Source organism: Thermobia domestica, chromosome 11, assembly GCF_964235325.1.
Source record: "Thermobia domestica chromosome 11, izTheDome1.hap1.1, whole genome shotgun sequence".
NCBI lineage: Eukaryota > Metazoa > Arthropoda > Insecta > Zygentoma > Lepismatidae > Thermobia > Thermobia domestica.
In genome coordinates this window covers 252,041,954-252,062,861 of record NC_137464.1, presented here as the reverse complement: position 1 = coordinate 252,062,861, position 20,908 = coordinate 252,041,954, and the positions used below count along the sequence as shown (strand labels likewise).

Sequence of the window (20,908 nt, the reverse complement as noted above, 5' to 3'; positions counted from 1 at the left end):
TTTTTAATATTTTGTAGTCAATCCTTTAGTTTTCACGATCGCTTTCAATCTTTCTGGCATGAATTTTACAAGCTTTTTGCAGAAGGAAGCATCACCTTTTGCCCATTCAGTCTGAAGTGCTGATTCCAAGTCTTCCTTTATTCTAATAGTACGATATTTTAACTGGTTTTCCAAATAAGCCCATAAGTGCTCAATAACATGAATATCAGGAGATTGCGGAGGTGTTTCCAGCACGTGCGGACTATTATACAGGAGCCACAAACGCATATTGAGTGCTTTGTGCTTGGGGTCGTTATTCTGGTAGTACTGGAAGTTCTCTATTATTCCCAATGTTTCAGTATTTTGTACCAAATTTTGCTTCAGAATGTTTAAATACTTTGCTTGGTCCATAGTACCATCGATTACACAAAGTTTACTGGACCAGCAGAAGACATACAGCCCCAAACCATTACTGAGACACCTCTAAGTTTCACAGTGGATAGTTGATTATTCGCTCTGAGATTTCCATTAGGTTTTCGCCAGATGTAACATGTATTATCTGAGCGGAACAAATTAAATGTGTTTTCGTCCGCGAATAACACAGTGCTCCTAAACAAAAGCTCTTTATTTTTATAAGCTTTTGCAAAACTAAGTCTCCTTTGTCTATTGCACTTGCTCACGAACGGTATTTTACGGGCTACTCTTGCATGTAGATTGCTTTTCTTAAAACAAATCATATCGTTTCGGGATGCAAACGTTTATTAAGATGTTCTGATACTTCTTTGGCCAGTTTAGGACACTTCTTTTGGAGTTTTTATTAACCTATAGTACAATCCATTGCTCGTCTGACTTTGAAAACACTCTAGATCTATCACTTTTTGGTGTATTTTCCACTGATTTTGTTGACTTAAAACGTCTAATAATATCATGAACTGTGGCGGGTGACCTATCTACTATTTCCACAGTATGACGAACTGATTTTCCCTCTTTCTAATGTTTTTGAAAAAAGTTATCTTACTGCTAAAGATGTTTGCCCACGTTGACTTCCTATTTTAACTTTTAAACACACAGTTTCATCCACGTAAAAACAGTACGGCTTCAGCTCGCTTCATTTGGACGTCTAAAACTGTCAAGTAGACAAACTCTTGGAAATTCCCCTATTAAGCCGAAAAAGAAAGAGAGTGGTGCTGCCTGTCCGAGTTCTTTTTTGACATGGATTTTAGCTGTATTTTCATTTTTTGTATTTTTTGTAGTCATGAAATTGAGTTTTGTCATTAATGTTTCTATTTTCCATAAGTAAATAATATAGAGTACTTAAAATATATTTTTTGTTCTTTGAAGCGTATTGTTGGAATGTCTATTCTCTCTTGAATGTGTGAATATGTATGTGTCCGACTTCTTTATTGAGCCACTGTATTAGGGATGGCAAATTCCGGAATTTTTACTTTCCGGAATCCGGAAAGTAAAATCGGAAAATTCCGGAATTCGGAAAAAATCCGGATTTCGGAAAAATTCCGGATTTCGGAAAAAATCCGGATTTCGGAAAAATTCCGGATTTCGGAAAAAATCCGGATTTCGGAAAAATTCCGGATTTCGGAAAAATTCCGGAATTCAGAAAAAATCCGGAATTCGGGAAAATTCCGGATTTCGGAAAAATTCCGGATTTCGGAAAAATCCGGAATTCGGAAAAAATCCGGAATTCGGAAAAATTATTTTTTCTTTTTGTAATCCTAAGAATTTTGTTCAAATGCAAACGAACAAATTTCCTTTTTGTAATCCTAAGAATGTATGATGCAAGTTAAGCTGAAACTTACATCCTAAAGTATACACTACTCAATCTTCCCATGGTTAATGAGATGTAGTCCAAAAGTACGATGTACTCCTAATATTTAATTTTTGTTTTACTGTGATATTGTCCAGAGGTAAGACATATATCACACTGAGATAAACAACTTGACATAATGAAGATGTTATCATACGTAGTTTTCCAGAAAATCGTGAGAAACGATTTTTTATGAAGTTAAAATATGCGTCGCTTGTTGCCAGTGTGATGCAATTAATAACTTTTATGCTGGAATAGTCTTATTATTATTATTATTATTATTATTATTATTATTATTAATCGTTTATGTACTGTAAAAGAAAAATATGAACCGTTAAGTAGTAGATTTTATCTGTTGTTTTTTGATATCTTCTAACAGTAATAACAAATTGGTTGTAAATATGCAATGATTATTAAGGACAATGGCATATTAATGTAAGGACTACTCTGCAGACTAGCAATAAACAATAAACAATAACAGATAAACAATAGCCCCCCCCCAAAAAAAAGTAACTAACTTGGGCACGTCAGAATGTTCGCGAGAATATAGGGACGCATTGAGATTAGCAAAAAACGTGGTGTTATTATTACTCAAAGGGCCGTACGATGGAGGCTTTAACGTTAATGTTAATGGCACCAATGAGCACTTACTTGCTCTAACGATTAACCTCATTTTTGAGATGATTCTTAGAAGTAAGCGTGTTGGCATGCAGTTGGAGTACTAACGATTTGCGTCACTATCGAACACTAACGTAGCACTAGCGACGTTTAAAGTCGAAATTGGAGTCTGACATAAGTGGCTTGTCAACTTCACGGACATTATATTTTCCTTGAATGCGAGAATTTTGCGCCCTACCACAAAAATAGGAAAAAATGCGCTCGCAATATATTTGCACTGGGATGTTTGCGCCCTACCCCAAAAAGAGGGGAAATGCGCCGGCTATATATTTGCACTGGGATGTTAGCGCCCTACAATTCAACTTATTATTGTATTGTGTAAAGTAACTTCCACTCGCACTTGAACTAGGCTTGCCTCTCATCGTCTCAGTGAGTTACTCCATCCGTTATAATATTCCGAACAAATGAAAAAAATACAATTTTATTTCACTAAAGGGCAATCCATACAAATACAATTTTTCATTATACTACAAAATTTACAATAAACGTATAAATGACTGATATATAATTATTTATTAATATAATCAAAGAGTATAATTTAATCTACAAAAGGCTGTTTGGCTCTACCCAGATATCTCGGTTCACAATCCTTGCGAGTTGTTTGGCTTTTCAGGACACAAAATATAGAAAAGAAAATGTAAAGTGAATGTAAAATCAGTTCAGTAATATTATCAAGAAAACTATGTACAGTGTGTTTACTTGCTGGAATTACACTTCAAACACACAATTGCGTTCAGTCGTTCTTTCAGGAAAAATGTTCCGGGGGGCACATTTAGTATTCCGGAGGGGGGTCACTGTTGGTATTATTCTATTTATTATTATATTATAGACGTATTATTTTGGTCTCCTCCGAGGGGGCACTCAGAGCTCTGGGGAGGCCAGTGTTCCCCCAAAATCATCTCTGGAAGAAGCAGTGATTGCGTTGATCCGTTGTGTTCTTTTGGCTTATATTGAAGTTTATTCTCCCCTTATATAGCCACAATGAAAATAAATCACAAATGGCATGGTTGTGGGGGGAGGATTGTTTATGCTGTAATGTCAGCCCCTCCGAGGAAATGCGTAAGTTCCAATAGTTTCTTTTATTTCGCAGGGCTCAAACTTCCCGGTGGAGGTACATCGCACGCGCAATTTTCCCTGTTCTTGAGATAGGGCGCAAATTTCCCAGACGCAAAATTCTCGACACCGTTCGAATGACCTCGGAAGACGATATCTTTTTCAATACTTTTTTTATATTATTTTACTCGAGATTTCTTCATAGCTTCTTATTAAAATACTTACTAATATATCCTCATTTTATTGTATTGTATTGTATTTATTTCTTTTGTATGAACTTACAAGTACGAGGAATGTCCTCAAGTAAGTGTAACATGCGTCATATTAAAAAAAAAAATTACATGAGTAAAATAAAGTAATATTACCTTGTCATGACATTTACGTACTCCTCAATCGTATAACAAGAATTTTCTAATAGAAATAATTTTAACTTTTGTCTGAACCTTTTCATATTTTCTTCATACTTTATATCAATAGGCAACATGTTGTACAACTTAACACCACCATAACTTACACTTTTTTGATATATTGCTGACCGGTGATTACACAAATGAAAATCATTCTTATTTCGCGTATTATGATTATGTACATCCTTATTTGTTACGAATGCCGATGAGTGTTCTTTCAAATACAAAAAGAGACGATACAAATATAAACTATCCAGAGGAAGTATATTGACCAATCAATATGGGTATGTTGTCAGTAAAATATGTAGATTGATCGAGCCTCTGGTGTGTAATCACAGTGTTTCATATCATGCCCCCATTAGAAATCTTGGCTAAACGAACCAATATATGTTGCCAATAAAATAGTTTAGAATGATTGAGCCCCTGGTAAATAACCACAGTATTTCGTGACAGATCCCCCCCCCTTCCTATTACCATATTCTAGATACGTGACTGACTCAGCTAATTCTCTACATTCTTTACCAAGCACACATTTTCTAAAGCGGAAAATGCTCTCTAAATACCTAAGCTCATTATTTTCAGCAGATACACAAACTGGGTAACATTCTATCTACATGAATGTTATATATCTCGATTACTGGAAACCGCTTCTCGCTATCTATTACCATATTTACTATATAATGATTAACGTTAAAACCGGAAATGGTTGATTTGTACCGCTTCCGGTTTGAATATTACATTCATCAGGGAACTCGATTCTTAACTATTGACTCTGTACATCATGGCCAAAATTGATTGCTAATCCATCAGATAGTTCTTGAGACTGTTAGTTTCACTGACGGACAGAATGAATATATGGCTATAGAGTTTTGATAAACTAAATTCGTTAATGAGTGATGATGGAACAAATATAAGAAAGGGAACCAAGAGTACCACCGGGAAAATTTTCGAACACAAAATTAGCCATCGAAAACCCACATGTCCTGAGTTAGAATACCATAGATGAAAACTCTACCACTGAGTCATCAATCACCCGCTTATTAGTTTTGTTAACTATGAATGCCTGCTTATGTTAATTATTGAACAATTACATTGTATACTTCGTAAAGTCAAAAATTATAAATTTGTATTTACTGTACATACAGTGAGCGCAGAAAGTGTTCGTACACCTATGCTATTGAAACGAGAATGCCTGCGAAAAAGAAACAGAAAATTTAAGAAGTGTAATAACACACACAATATGAATAATGAAAACTAAGCTTTATGAATATATCAATAAAGAACCACAAAGACAAATTTAATGGTCAGAAAGTAAATAAATTCCGTAGAAAATGTATAGAGTAGACGCAAAAAGTGATCGTACACCTGACGTACGAATACGAAACAAAGATACCACAACTGGGGTTTACTAGTATTCACCTGAGTAAACACCTCTGTATAGCATGACGAGTAACAGAATGAGTTTAGTTGTGAATAGGAGTGAAAAAACTGCACGGTGGGCTGTCGAAATGGGAAGCAACCGAACAGAAACAAATGAGGAGACAAGAAAAGTAATTATTAAAGTGCATAAGAAGGGTAAGTCTTTGAGAAAGATAGCAAACCTCAGGGGCAGATCCAGAGGGGGGCGATCGGGGCCATCGCCCCCCCACAAGAGGAAACTTTCTTATTTTATATATAAATAAACCCATCCATAACAAGTTTGGAGCTCTTAAAAGTAGCAGTATTACTGCCGACCGCCCCTTCCCCAGAAGTCCGTCCTGGATCCGCCCCTGTGTAGAGTAGCCACAACCGAGTATTTTCCGCTGTATGTTTGGAGTCGTTGTCTTGCTGAACAATAAATTGTTTTCAAGAACCATCTTCTGGCACTAGTATGGAGATATTCCTTTAATATGTTAATATACACTTTGTGGATCATCACTCCATCGATAAGGTGGAGACGACCCACTCCTGAGGCACTCATACAACCCCAGACGAGCACGGACCCTCCTCCGTGTCTTACTTTAGGGACGAGATTTTGAGGATTCATCTCTGTATTCACCTTGCGCCATACCATACGCCTCCCATTGGACTCGATAAAATTAAATTTATTTTCGTCCGAAAATATGGCCCTATTCCAGAAAGAAGCCTGATCCTTTATCTTTATACTCTTTTTCAAACTTTAGTCTCTTTATACGATTTGTCTTGTTCACCCAGAACATTTTCCTGGCTATCCGACCATGATACCCTGCAAATATTCCGCACTGTACTGGCTGATACTTTAACACCGCGTGTTTCCAGATCCGTTGCCAATTGCACAGCACTACTTTTCGGAACTTTTTTCTTTCCCTAATAATGTAACGTTTAACTTGTTCACTCAACACTCTTGGTCTTTCAGTTCTTTTTTTTTATTATTATTATTTTATTATTATTATTATTTTTTTATGGTTTCGCACAGTGATAGAAACATTATACATCGCAATTATTGTTTGTACTGTTGAACAAGGCCTGTCTGCAAGGTTTGCCAGGGGCGGATCCAGGACGGACTTCTGGGGGGGGCGGTCGGCGGTAATACTGCTACTTTTAAGAGCTCCAAACTTGTTATGGATGGGTTTATTTATATATAAAATAAGAGTTTCCTCTTGTGGGGGGTGGGGTGATCGCCCCCCTCTGGATCCCCCCGTGACTCTATAATACCTTGAAACAGCTTGGCACACCTCCCCAATCCCCAGACATGAACCCCATAGAACATCTATGATCTGTTCTGGAGACAAGAATCAGAAGGCACAGCTTGTCTACTAAAGAAGACCTAAGAAAAGCTATTCAAGAAGAATGGGACATAATCAGTCCCGAAGCTACAGAACTACGAACTACTACAGGTGAAATCAATGCCACGAAGACTACAGACAGACAATCATTAACGCACAGGGTAATCTCACAAAATATTAAATAACGTAATATACTTTATAAGCATTAATTCAAGCATAAGTGTACGGTGACTTTTTGCGTTTACAAAAAAGGAATTCTCTCTTTTCTTCTGAACAAAACAGTGATTGTGTTTGTTTGGCCTTTCTCTTGTATATAGAAATAAAATGTATGAATGTGTAGTCTTAATTCTGGTTATATATATATTTTCCACCTCCCGTTCTCATGCTAGCTGTTTTCAATATAAAGTATGCACGGTGTACGAACACTTTCTGCGCTCACTGTAGGTATGTTGACAACAAGCGAATGTTATTAGAATATTTGTTGAGATTTATTTTCCTTCACTGCCTTTCGTCTGGTTAAAAAGTAGTTTGCAGTGCTTTGGAGCAGCTGCAGGTGGAAACGCGATAATGTTTGAGACATACCGGCGACTTTTTTGTGTGTGAAAATAAGACCTTTCTCATAAAGTAGTAAATAACTGCAGTAGCAATTGCCTACGTAAACGACAAAGACATATCCAACTACAAGAAATTAATACAGTATATATAGCCTATTCATTATTGTGTTTCTCTTTTAACAGCTACTAGCTAAGGATGGCCAATTCCAGAAATTTTACTTTCCGGGATCCGGAAAGAAAAATCGGAAAAATTCCGGATCTCGGAAAAATTCCGATTTTTTCTAAATTCCGGATTTTTTCCGAATGTCGGAATTTTTCCGAAATCCGGAATTTTTCCGAATTCCGGAAAGTAAATTTTCCGATTCCGGAAAACAAAATTTCCGGAATCCGGATTCCGGAAAAATTTGGCCATCCCTAATATATATATATATATATATATATATATATATATATATATATATATATATATATATATATATATATATATATATATATATATATATATATATATATATATATATTTGACAGGCTTAATTTTGCACCTAGAAGATTGAAATTTGGACAAATATTCACTCCACCGAATAGTATTTATCAGATTTCTTTCAGATCTCTACGTTAAAACAGAGGGGTCCAGAAGGGCAAAATTTTAAAAGGATGTTTGAAGAAAAATCTCTTTCCTTGCGATTTTCCCGCCTTAGATACATGATAGAGACATGTGAATAATACCGTTTGAAAGGTAGTTCTATTCTCAAGAGAATGATGGCAAACCATGATCCTAGGATAAACACGGATGTCTCAGGAAATTTTTTACCTGCCATCAGGGTCTTTTGCGGTAGTCTGAGGCACTGTGGAAATCTATTATATAAAAGAGAACGCACAAATCCTTTGTTCCCTCATCACGCTAATACGGCTGAACCAATTTCTTTTATTTTTGGGGGGTTATTAGGATTTGGACCCTAGATGGTTTTTATCATATCACTTTAATTTTTAATTACCAGTGTCTTGAGATAATTGACCATTCAAGTGTCCATAACGTACAAATCCTTTGTTAGTTCATCATAGGTAAAAATAAACGTATTTATATGCAACCCGCATGACCGTGTCACTCGGCGGGTTAACATAAATGACAGGCGATATAATGTTAACATTTACTGCAATCTACTATGGTTTTTATCATATCACTTGAAAGCGAAAAAGTAAAAATTATCTAAGTAACAAAGTTTATTGCGTTCCGGGGTGACCGCAGCGAAGCGGGGCGGGTTAACATAAATGACAGGCGATATAATGTTAACATTTACTGCAATCTTCTATGGTTTTTATCATATCACTTGAAAGCGAAAAAGTAAAAATTATCTAAGTAACAAAGTTTATTGCGTTCCGGGGTGACCGCAGCGAAGCGGGGTGAACGCTGCTAGTTATTGATAAATGAAATACTTTTCCTGCCATTACTATTCAAGATAGAAACTTGAAATTTTGTACAGTCCGCGGCATAAAATTTGTTACAAAAATTCTAAGTCCAAATGAATAACAAACTCTTGCCCAGCTTTCTTATGCATTCCCGCAATACATGTATCAATCGATTAGTTGCTTCTAGTATTTATTCCAACTCCTCCCCAACACCTCTCCTTGTCTAAAGCAGTATGTGTGACGTAGTACACTCTTTCCATTCAGCTGAAAAAGAAACTGTTTTAAAGCTATAACATTGTAAACTTGATTCCTGTCTTTTCCATTCGTTTGTTCTGAAATATTTTTAAGAGCCTAAATTAAAGGAAAGTCACACAATCTTCCCAGAGCTTCATAAATATCTTTAGTTTCATTCTTTTCTTTCTTTAAAGAGTGCAAGCTAGTAAGATTATCCCTAAGAAATCTATGGAAATTGCCAAGAGCTCTAAAATATCTACGGACAGAAACGAGTTTTATTCAATGATTCATTGAATTTCTTTTCAGTAAGTGCAAGCAAATGTTTCAGGGGCTTCATTTGGGCAGGACAGGAGGGTGTATTTCCCCCCTCGTGAGCTTCATAAATACGTATTTTTTGATCAAATGTATAGTAATACACTAATAAAAAGTGAAAATCTTATGTCGCCGGAGAATCTCTTCCTTCCCCCCCCCCCCGAATAAAGTCTAAAAGACACGGGTTTTAACAACAAACCTATAGAGCTACGATAGCACATTGCTAAAGAGCTTACATTTGGTTTCAAGAGTCGAAGGTTTGATCTCAAGACATATGACTTCCTGGGTGACATTGAGAGAGAGAGAGAGAGAGAGAGAGAGAGAGAGAGAGGAGATGGATTCAAGTATGGAGATAGAGAGGGATGATTTGTATACACAGATTTAGAATTGGGGGAAAATGATCGGCCAGCATTCGTATTATGACGAAAATTCTGATTTTCTGAAAGATAAGAAGGGAAGTTTTCGAACTGCGAGGATAACATTAGGCAGTTGTCGAATTAATGTGGAGAACTCTTTTTAGAGCATCAGATGATTACGAAAGGAGAGAAAGATCTTTAGAACTGAGGAATTAAGATTTTAAAAAATTGATTTCAGCGACGGGTTTCGAACCACGAACCTTGTGGTTATCGAACCATGACGTTATCCATTCTGCTACGGAAAATTCTATTACTGGTTCACATACGTTTCCCTTAGCTGCGTTGAAAGCTACCTTAAGGGGATATTCCAAAAGTTGACTCGGTGGATGCGCCGTTCAGATAGGACGTAAACCTCTTGTAACTTAGTTACAATATGCAAAATGAACTTCCTCTTCTTCAGGACACTTTTTAAAGCTTTAAAATTTGTTACTATTGTTTTAATTAAGTGACATTTGATAGAACCATCTGATAAAGTAGTGCCAAGCCCTGTGCGTCATTGTCTGTTAGGTGAATGGTTAATGTAAGTTACTTTTACGTGGATGGTCCGAGCTTCCAATCAAGACCATTCTTATTGATTATTTTATTTGAGCTACGCTCATACTGTATATTCCACAAGTTCAAGTTTGAAGTAATGTAGTCACTGCTAGTTTAATTCGAAATAATTTTCCAATATTATATTTGTTACTAAATTTACATGGCACTCCTCACTGTTTGTAGCCCTGCATAAATGCAAAATTGTTTTAAAAGTATATTTTACTTTCAAGTTTTATTGTTGTTTTTAATTGTCCTTCAACTTTATTTTATAATTATTTTCTATTTCTTAATTATAACATATTTTCTATTTATATTGTATTCTATGTTACACGTTTATTATTTATATTTTATGTCTTACCTTTGAAGAGGAGCTTTTGACAATTCAGAGCAGCAGGGACATACACAGGATGCAGACCTTTGCAATCAAGAGCTTTTGCCCCCACGAAATCACTACTTTTTTTTGTAAATTATATCTAATTTTAGATATGATGATAGCAGGGGCGGATTCAGGGGAGTGCGTTCGGGCTATCACATCCCCAGAATAGGGAACTTTTTATACTTTTTATTTTAAAAACAAAACATATCCTAAGTATTTTTCATCTTTGTATTATAAACGTAAATTAAAACCTAAAGTAGATAGGCCTTACTTTCTTAAGAAAGTTAATTCTACAAAAGAGCTCTTTCTCATTTTCTAAATTTGTTTTTTTCTTTGCTTTTCTTTTCTTTTTTTGCAATCCGCTCTTACCTTGATTTGACTTCGAACGACCGCCCCTCCCAAACAATCATCCTGGATCCGCCCCTGGATGATAGACATTTTAGTAAAATATGCCCTCAATCGCTGAAATAAATTCCTGTCAAGTTTTCGATCGCTAAAATAAATTTCTGTCTACGGCCCTGCAAAACAGTGACGATTTTAGGGAGTGATCAGTTAGTAATGCCTCCCTGGAGCAACGACACTTCCCCAGAAGTCATATCTCCGATAATTCAGAATGTGATTTTTGCATTATCACTTTTCACTCTCAGTGTCTTGAAACGCACCAAAAAGGAACTGTTCTGAAGTATTTACTGGTTCTCCCTATGACCCCATTTCAATATGGCCAACCTTGGACATATACACATCTGAAATATCACCTTTTATGCCAGTGATCCCGAAAACTATCCATTCGACACAAATATAGGATATTTTCGATTCTTTATTCCTGTGATCCTCCCATTGTCAACTCGAAGCCAACCAAGGCTTATTTTGGACTTACGCAGCATCCACAGTGTCACTTTTCATCTTTGCACATGAATTCGACACTAATTTCGTTCATATTTGACTACTTTTACATATCACCTTCACCTCTTGGTAGGGATTTCTTCAGTATCTCGCCCCCACAACTATGAAGAAATTTCAATAACTAAGTATAATTATAAATTATCATCTGAAACACAACAGTACGGGTGATCTTTTTCGCAGAGGAATTCGTTAACTACTGTTTCAATATCAATGTATTGGCTTTTTTTGCTGTCCATGCTGAAGATTGCCAAAGAGCTAAACTTCATTCTGTACTATTGTGCAATGAATATAGGTTTTAGTGGTTTAATTCACTGAATACTCGCTTAGATGATGCTCTCGTCAAAGGAAAAGTGAGTACAGTTATAAAAGAAAAACGAAACGAAATATTTAAGTTTTACGTCCCACGTTATGCCGACTACTCTAATGGAGACAGTGATGGTGAGAAATGAATGAAAGCGTTTAATGAAGAAAGTGGGAGGAAACTGGAGAAACCCGAGAAAACTCATGCACACGGTGTTTGTCCATAATAAAGTTCATTCAGCGCGAGCTGGGATCTACCCAACAACTCCATGCACCATAGGTAAAGTTATAAAAGAATAGGCGTCTAAACAAATACGGAACACTACTATCAATGAGAGTCGTATAAGATTAGATTTTTATTTATTTCATTCTAAGTTGAAATTTCAATCAATCTTGATCTTCAGTACTGTTCGAAATCCGGACCAACCAGTATTCTCTACTAGGGTAAAGATTAATTGATCGCCAACAGAAATCCAAAATCCTCTGTATAGCCCCACGTTCCATTATTCCATGTACACAATTAAGAGTCCAGCGTAACCTACCAGCTAATAAGTTTTCTTATGATTATTATTTTTAACACCTCAAAAATATAGGCTCATAATTGAACCACTGATTGGAAAAAGTGAATAAGTACATAAAAATATTTTTTCCACTTTTAAGCTTTTCCCACCAATTGCAGTGCTACAATACAAGATTCTTCTTCTTGTCTTAGAGTTTGTCAGTTCTTTTGCTACAATTAATCAGTTATACACGTGTTGAAACAAATGCAAATACGCCTCGGGAAGGTTTTTTAGCGTTTCTGAAAACTTAGGTCTGATTATTAAGGTATAAGTTAGTCTAAAATCATAACCTTTTATATTTAATAATATTGTGTGATATGCAATATGGCGGAATTCAAGATCTGTTTGAAGGTGACCCCACTCCAAATCAATGCAATAATGCCAATTGTAACATTTTTGCCTCCATCCAAGCAAGTCGTTATTATTGTTCTGTCCCAATACTTTTGACTAACCCTGTATACAGCTCCACATGTGTCTTCTCACTGCAAAATTAAACTAATAGTTTTCACAGAATGTTTTTCATACTACACTTTGATCCAGGGCTAGAAATCGAATTTTAGAACTAAGGGGAAAATTAAGAACATATAAAGTTTGATTAGACTATGTAACGAGAATACAAACTCCGAAAGACGGGAGTGCAACCTTACTTTAATGGAGAATGACCTAAGCAGTAGCATTTGTTGCAGAACAATCAACAACCAAACAAAACTTATATCACCATTCAAATTTCCTATTTGTTACTAAAAACTAGATATTTTTCCTTCTTTTGCAGAAAACCATCAACTTACCAAAGGGACAATATACACTTGTGCATGCCTGATTTCCATTCGTGCTTTGATCTCAGGCTTCTTAGCCGTGGAACCGGCTCCTTTTGACGCGGGTCCTTTTTCACTCGGGACTATTTTACGCGTGGCACTTTCGACTCGAACCTTATTGGCGCGGGGCCGTTTTGATTCCGGACCTTTTGACCAGGGCACTGTTGAAACAGCGCCCTTTTGACGCGGGCTCATTTGTCGCCGACTCCTTATCCGGGCTCTTTCTACTCGGGGCCATTTTGACTTGGACCATTTTGACTCGGCCCCTTTGGTCACCGAGCCCTTTTGGCAAGAGCCCTTTAGAAACAGGACCGTTTTTGACTAGGGCAGTTTTGTCATGGGGCCCTTTCGACCGGGCCCTTTTGACTAGGGGATTTCGGTCCTCGCCCTTCTGGTATAGAATATATATTCACCAGGTGAAATGCGTTGGGCAGGGAGGAGTTATGAGTAAATAGATGATCAACGATCCAGGGCACTGTAAAATTACTTACGAAAGTGGTCATTTATCTTTCTTTCTCCTTATTTCCACTCTTGATCTCAGGCTTTTTAGCCGTGGAATTGTATTTACTGGCCCTTTTATCGCGGGGCTTCTTTGACACGGCCTCTTTTAACGCGGAGCCTCTTTTGACTCGGGGCATTTTGTAGCGTGGCCCTTTGGACTCGGGAACTTTTGACACGGGACCGTCTTGACGCGGGACCCTTTTGATGCGGTGTCCTTTTTCACCCGGGCATTTTTAGATAGGACCCTTTTATCACGACGACCTTTTGACTTGGGCACTTTTGACAGCGGGGTTCTTTTGACATGGACCCTTTTGTCGCCGGTCCCTTTTGACCGGGGTCCAGTTTACTTGGGCATTTCTTTCTTCGCCCTTTTGTCCGTGTCTTACTGACAGAACTATATATATATATATATATATATATATATATATATATATATATATATATATATATATATATATATACATCAACTCTGCGTGGGGCAGGGCAGGGGGCAGGTATGATTAAATAGATGATCAATGATCAGGGCGCAGTAAAATTAGTTACACCACTGGTCATATGTCTTTCTTTCTCCTGATTTCCACTCCTGATCTTAGGCTTTTTCGCCGTCAAATTATATTTGCAGGGATCCTTTAGACGCGGAACCTTTTGAGTCGGTCTTTTTGACGCAGGGGTCTTTTGACTCGTCCCCTTTGAACGGTGGCCTTTTTGACTCGGGCTTCCTTTCGCGGTGCCCTTTCGCCTGTAACCCTTTTGACACGGGACTGTTTTGACCCGTGTCCTTTTTGAGGTGAGGTCCCTTTTGACTCGTACATTTTTGATAGGGCCTTTTTGTCGCGACATCCTTTTGATTCCGGCCCTTTTGACAGCGGGGCTGTTTTGATTCGGGCATTTCTATTCTTGTCCTTTGCTCGTGCCCTTGTGACATAGAATATATATATATATATATATATATATATATATATATATATATATATATATATATATATATACCAGCTGAAATGCGGGCGGCAGGGGGAAGGTATGAGTAAATAGATGATGAACGATCAGTGCACAAGAAAATTAATTACGCCACTGGTCATATGTATCTTTCTCCTGATTTTCAGTCCTGATCTCAGATTTTTTAGCCGTGGAATTGTATTTGCCGACCCCTTTGACGCAGGGCTCTTTTGACTTGGCTCCTTTTGACGCGGATTTTTTGGCGCGGGGTCATTTTGACTCGGGTCATTTTGACGCGGGACCGTCTTGACCTGTGCCCTTTTGAAGCGGAGTCCTTTTTGACCCGGCTTTTTTGATATAAGGCCCTTTTGACTCGGCCTCTTTACTCGCAAGGATCTTTTGACCCGTGTCCTTTTGATGCGGTGTCCACTTTGTCAGTTTTTTTTGCATAGGGCTCTTTTGTCTCGGACTCTTCCCGCGATGATCTTTTGACCCGGGCCCTTTTGACGAGGGGAACATTTTCACGCTGTGCATTTTCGACTCGGGCACCTTTGTCGCGGGGCCTTTTAAAACCGAGCCCCGTTTTGACTTGGGCCTTTCTATCATCGCCCTTTTTCGGGCCCTTCTGACATTGAACCATATATATATAACGCAGCAGTTGAAATGCGTGGGACAGGGGGCGGGTATGAGTAATGGATTATCCAGGGCGCAGTAAAATTAGTTACGCCACTCTTCATATCTCTTTCCTTCTTTTCCCTCTACATTATATCTGGAGATGTATGTTCTGACTAATAGGTTACACTGGCGATTTTAAAAAGTAAGAGGATATACGCTATCAATGATAAACTATGACTTTTAATATATATAGGGCAATAAATCGAAAAACTCTATATCGGTCTTTTGTCTCCCGCCCCCCGTTCGAAAAAATCCTGCGGGCGTTAGTGATTATCATGTTGGTTAATTATTGTATTATATTGTGCTATACATGGAATAGATACTTCTGTGCTTTATTTAATAATAAGAACCTTATTTACATTTATTACAACCCTTGCTTGACGACAGCGAAACATACGTTCAGCATATTCAGTTTCCATTCTGAAATAAGGACAGTGAGACGAATGAAATAATTCACGCATACATTTAGGACTTAACACGACATGTTCGCAGGACACTTTTCTAAATTCCTGAAGAGTGAAAAGCGCTAGTAGCAGTTGTCAGCAGTTATTAACTTAACATATAAGAGAATAAAATGAAAAACTGAAAATACGAATCTTTTCAGAGATGATAGTGTACTGGTGCTTCAAATCTATGCCTTTACTCCCTATATCTACGTTATTTCCCTAGTCAAAATAAAAACTGTTCAAAATTAATCACAATTTCTTATGCAACCATCCCTTCCTTGGAGTACTGCGCGGTCACATACCCGTCACGGCGATGTAAACGCACTTTTGGTGACGAGGATACAACAAGGAATGGTATTAGAGCACTCAAGGTGGAGGGGAGATACTTCTGCTGGTGCCTGTACGTCTACGAATAATACTTCGTTTAAAGACAAATTATTCAGGCATATTGAGTTATTTTAAGTACATTAAGCATAGTACTTAATATAAAGGTATTAAATAATACTGTAGGTCTGTGAGTAAATAAATCTAATATATTTTGATTTGCACTTCGAAGAATGAAGTATACAGTGTGTTCATAAAATCATGGTGTATTTTGACCGCTCACAGAAAATCAACGAAACAAGATAGAGATGTGAAATAGACCAAATAAAAGGAAAACTCTCCAAGTTTCATACCTATTCAGTGCAGTTCGACGTGGCTTCTATTTGCTTCTCTACATACATGTAAATGATATTCAAGTTGTTCTCACGTATGATTAAGGACATCTGGTGTATCAGAGTGAAGAACGTATGTAATCCTTTGTTTTAATGATTAATGTCGTTGATACCTTCACTGGACACATATTGCTTCATATAACCATGTAGCCTCTACCGACTCGTCACTTACCGATGGCCTACTAGAACGGGGTTTGTCCAACAAAGTGCCGATATCCTTCAATTGCTTATCCCATCGAATAATGTTATTCTTGTGTGGTAGCGTTTCGTTGTACAATCCGCGGCAAAAAACCTGCAACACGAGGATGTAAATTTATTGTGAAACTACGCCTAACAGCACAGGGAATTAACATAACGTCTAAGTGGAACGAATCACGCCAGGATAAACCTCGGCTTCCTCCCGTGCACACTTATTTTGGAGAAAAAACTTCATTTCACAATAAACTTATATGCTCATGTTGCAGGTTTTTTGCCGCGAATTGTACACGCGACGGTATTCATATTGCACTTTAGTCACAGATTCGAATTTAGCAAGCCACAGAATACCTAAACTTTCCTCTTGATTGGCGTGGGCTGCTCCGTTGCTGCGCAGTTCGTGGTGTTGCGTCATGCCTGTGTGCGCACACGCTTACACATCATACTTCGGAAATAGACATGTGAAATCTTCACCAAATAAAGGAAAACTCTATCTTCTTTTGTTACTTTCCTGTGACCGGTCAAAAGTGCATTATGACTTTACGGACACATTGTATATAAAGTATTTGGTTGATGTGTTACATCAGTTCATAAGTGGTACAGATTAACCATTTTATATCTACTGAAAATACAGGGAAGGATAGTTGTCCTCACTTACTGCACCCAGAGGAGGCTTGCGTAGGTGTTTTCGATTAAGGCTATACATAGTAATATGCGTGTTACCATTGAAAGTGCTTTCTCTAAGGAAGAAAAGAGGATTTCATTATATTATTATTGTTTGTTTATTGAATATTTTGAATATACAAGCTTTGTAAGGCTTTTTCGCTTTGAAATTAGACATAAATTTATTTTTAAAATGAAATATTTGTTTATATTGAAATACAAGCTCTATAAGATTTTTGCTTAGAAAATTACACACGATTTATTGTTTGTTCATTGAATATTTACGAATATACAACTTCTATAATGTTTTTCCCTTTAAAATTAATGATTTATTATTTATTCATAGAAATTTGTGAATATACAAGTTCTGCAAGATTTTCCCTTTAAAATTACCTATGATTTATTTTTTTCCATTGAATATTTGTGAATATGCAAGTTCTGTAATATTTTCCCCTCTACAATACACATTGAGGCTACATTAGAAAAAAACTAGATGCTGAAATATTATTTACCGGAAATCAGAAAATACATATCCACACCAAGCACCAAAATGAAAAGACCTGTTGCACCATAGGCCGCAAAAAGTAATGATTTGTTACCCAAGTACATGGCACGCATGGAATAGGCATAAACCATTTTCTTGAATTTTCCTTTGTACGTAAGTATTTCAAGAATTAAAGATATAAACAGTGTCAGAATCGCAAATCCCGTGAAGAACATATTCTACAAAGAAAGAAAGAAAGAATATCAGGTAAGTAATGAAAATAAAATGCAAATCAAAATCAAACAAACGTTCTTTTTTTACCCGGACATGTTCTCATAATTTTAAAAGCAAAATAGGCGAGTAGGGGACATATGTATGTTTTGCCCCACTTTCCACGCCCAACCCCCTAACTATTAAAAATTTATGAACCCACCCCTGACCATTACACTTTAACACAGAGGGATACCCCAAAGTGAGATTGAATATGCTTTTATGACATTTAAAATCATAAAAACTTACATCTAAAACTGATAACTTATAGTGCTGGCTTTGATTGAAAAAATAGTTTTTGTTTGATCGAAATCGGTCTAATAATAGCTTAGTAATATGAACTTAAAGTATGTTGATTCACTGTTACGTACATATATACACATTCATCGCACGCATATACATATATTCACTTGAGAGAAACAAAGAGTATACATATATGCATTAGATTTATAGCCTCTCTCTTTCCTTCTTAGAACGTGACATGGAATCTGATTTTCTTTTTTCTTTTCCTCACGCCAACATGTAAGCGCAATCGTTTCCTTCTCTTTCTTCTGAGTATGTATTAATAACAACACCAAAACTGTCCGTCCAGGCTGTCTGTCCTGACTGTCACGGCTTGTTGTCTGTCCCGCTTTTTTCGATTCAAGGTCATCACTTTGAAGAAAATCCTTGATGCAAAATCTGTCCGCAAATCTCTAGCTTTTATAACTGAAACATACCGCATGCAACACCATCTATTGAATAAGTGAGTAACTGTTTGAATATGCTCACCTAGCTAGCAAATTTAGCTAAAACATCAATGTTCAAAAAAGTCAGTGTATCCAACTCAATATATTTTTTCGGAACGTTCCAGGATTTTAATTTTTCAAGATATCGCTTTAAAACATATAGGGATGAATTCACCCCATTACTAATAAATATGATAATTGTAAAAATGAGTTGGCAACACTGGCAGTCACACCGCCAAATAACGTTAACATTCAATAACTCGGTCCCTAATTAACCGATTTTCAAAATTCAAACGACATTCGACAGAGAAATAAATTTGCCATCTTCTGAATGTATTATGGGTTGCATACCTGTAAGGATATTATTCCGAATTTGTTATATCTCCGTTGTTTATTAACCGATTTTCAAAATTCAAACGGCAATCAATAGACAAATAAATTTCCTATCTATCGAATGTTTTGTAGGTTGCATAACTCTAAGGATGTAATTACAAAAACTCAAATAACTTTCTTATTTATACATGTATCTTTAAAATTTAAATGACATTATGTTCTGTATATCCAAAGGTCTTAGTTTTTTTATAGTGTTAATACTATAAAAACACTTATACACTTAAAACATACTTAAAATTACAAGTTTAATTTTTGTTATTTTTTGGATTCATTTCTAAAGTAAAACTGATGTATTTTATAACCATTATCTAAATCTTTCAAACCCTCATACTTAACAAACAGCTTATACTTTTTCAAATCTTTCAATACTTGCTCAGTTTCGTCACTATATCTTTGTGGTAATAACGTCTTATATTTCTCATCTAAATGTACTAAAACTCTTTGACCATAACGCTGTGTTTGAATCAATTTCCATAATGTTATCTCGTACGCTTTACCTTTTTCTAACTCATCTATGCGAAGGAATCCCAATGCTTTAACGTCACTTTTTTATTCAAATAAGTAGCCATAGTTTATTTATTATAAGGAAAATGTTCGTTTTATGAGAAATTCATAAAACCAATCCTCATTTACATACAGAAAATTTACATAAAAATTTACATACAGAACTCAACAGTTGGATAATTATCTTTTAGACCAGTGTATTTGATTTTTATTCCATCTTTAACGATCTCATCAATCATTTTATCTGTTAAGTGTTTTGTAAATCTAGGTGGAAGAAAGACCATAAACTCCTCACACTCAACTAAAATGCTCTTTCCAAACTTAGTTTTAATCTTTTCCATTTTCACAATCTTATATTCTGTATTTAATTCTAATTCTCTTAATCCAATAACTTGTTTTTGTTCAAGACTTCCAAGTTTATTTAAAAGTTCAATATAACTCGACATCGTATTTATTATATAGAAAATCAATGAACACTCTTCAATTTTTATCTTCACAAAAAATATTTAATCATTTTTTATCAATTTCGTTTATGGAAAAACTTCCATAAAACAATACAAACATACATTTAACTATCTAAAACTCTTCTACTACTTTCTCATTCTTGGGATCATATGTAGTTCTTTTGTCCAATTAAAATCGCATAACATATAGTATTAGCAGCCACAGCTTCTGCAAAGTCTACAACAATCTTTGTTTGTTCTCTCATTTACCGATACCTTCTTCCTCTTACTACAATTAATCACATACATTGGCCTGTTATCTATAAACTCTTTAGGGTCATAGTACATTTCAGTGTTACCACATGTTATTCTCTTAAATGCAGTATAGTCTTCGTACATCTTAAAATAATCCTTGTTAGCAATATCTAAGTTTCTTGATTCTTTTGGAAATACCTCATTCCTCCCATTCTTAAGATAGATATTCTTTACCTTACAATGATCAAACTTACTTGCATCTGCTGTTTGTTTACCACTTCTATCAGTTTGGAACATTACAACTACGAAATCAGGCATATCAAATTGTCTAGAATTAAATTGAGTAGTAACATCAAATTCCAAGAAAGAACCTGCAACATTCTTCTGAACACATTGATAAGTATGGAATGAAAACATGATTTTAGGTTCTTTAAGAGTATTCAACTTTAACTTGTTTTCGTAATTAGATTCGTATTCAACAATAGGCATTCTTATCTCCATACTTTTTATTGTTATTTTTCCATCATGAGGAGCTGCTCCTGATCCAGTCCATTTGTACAAGACATCGTTATTGTTGTTAGCTTTTGTAAATGTTATTCTCAATC

The 20,908-nt window shown here is 36.2% G+C and overlaps 2 protein-coding genes across 3 annotated transcripts in view; one reads left to right on the top strand and one right to left on the bottom strand.

Moving 5' to 3' along the window:
* The window catches only part of Adsl (adenylosuccinate lyase), a 647,432-nt gene that overhangs the window by 220,842 nt on the left and 405,682 nt on the right, over nt 1-20,908 (top strand). The window lies entirely within an intron of this gene.
* Nucleotides 17,346-20,908, bottom strand: part of LOC145663801 (uncharacterized) — a 103,273-nt gene continuing 99,710 nt past the window's right edge. Inside the window, exon 4 of the mRNA XM_081729890.1 lies at nt 17,346-17,949. Within this exon, the coding sequence (XP_081586016.1) occupies nt 17,731-17,949 (219 nt within the window). The 3' untranslated portion in view covers nt 17,346-17,730. The remainder of the gene's footprint in view (nt 17,950-20,908) is intronic.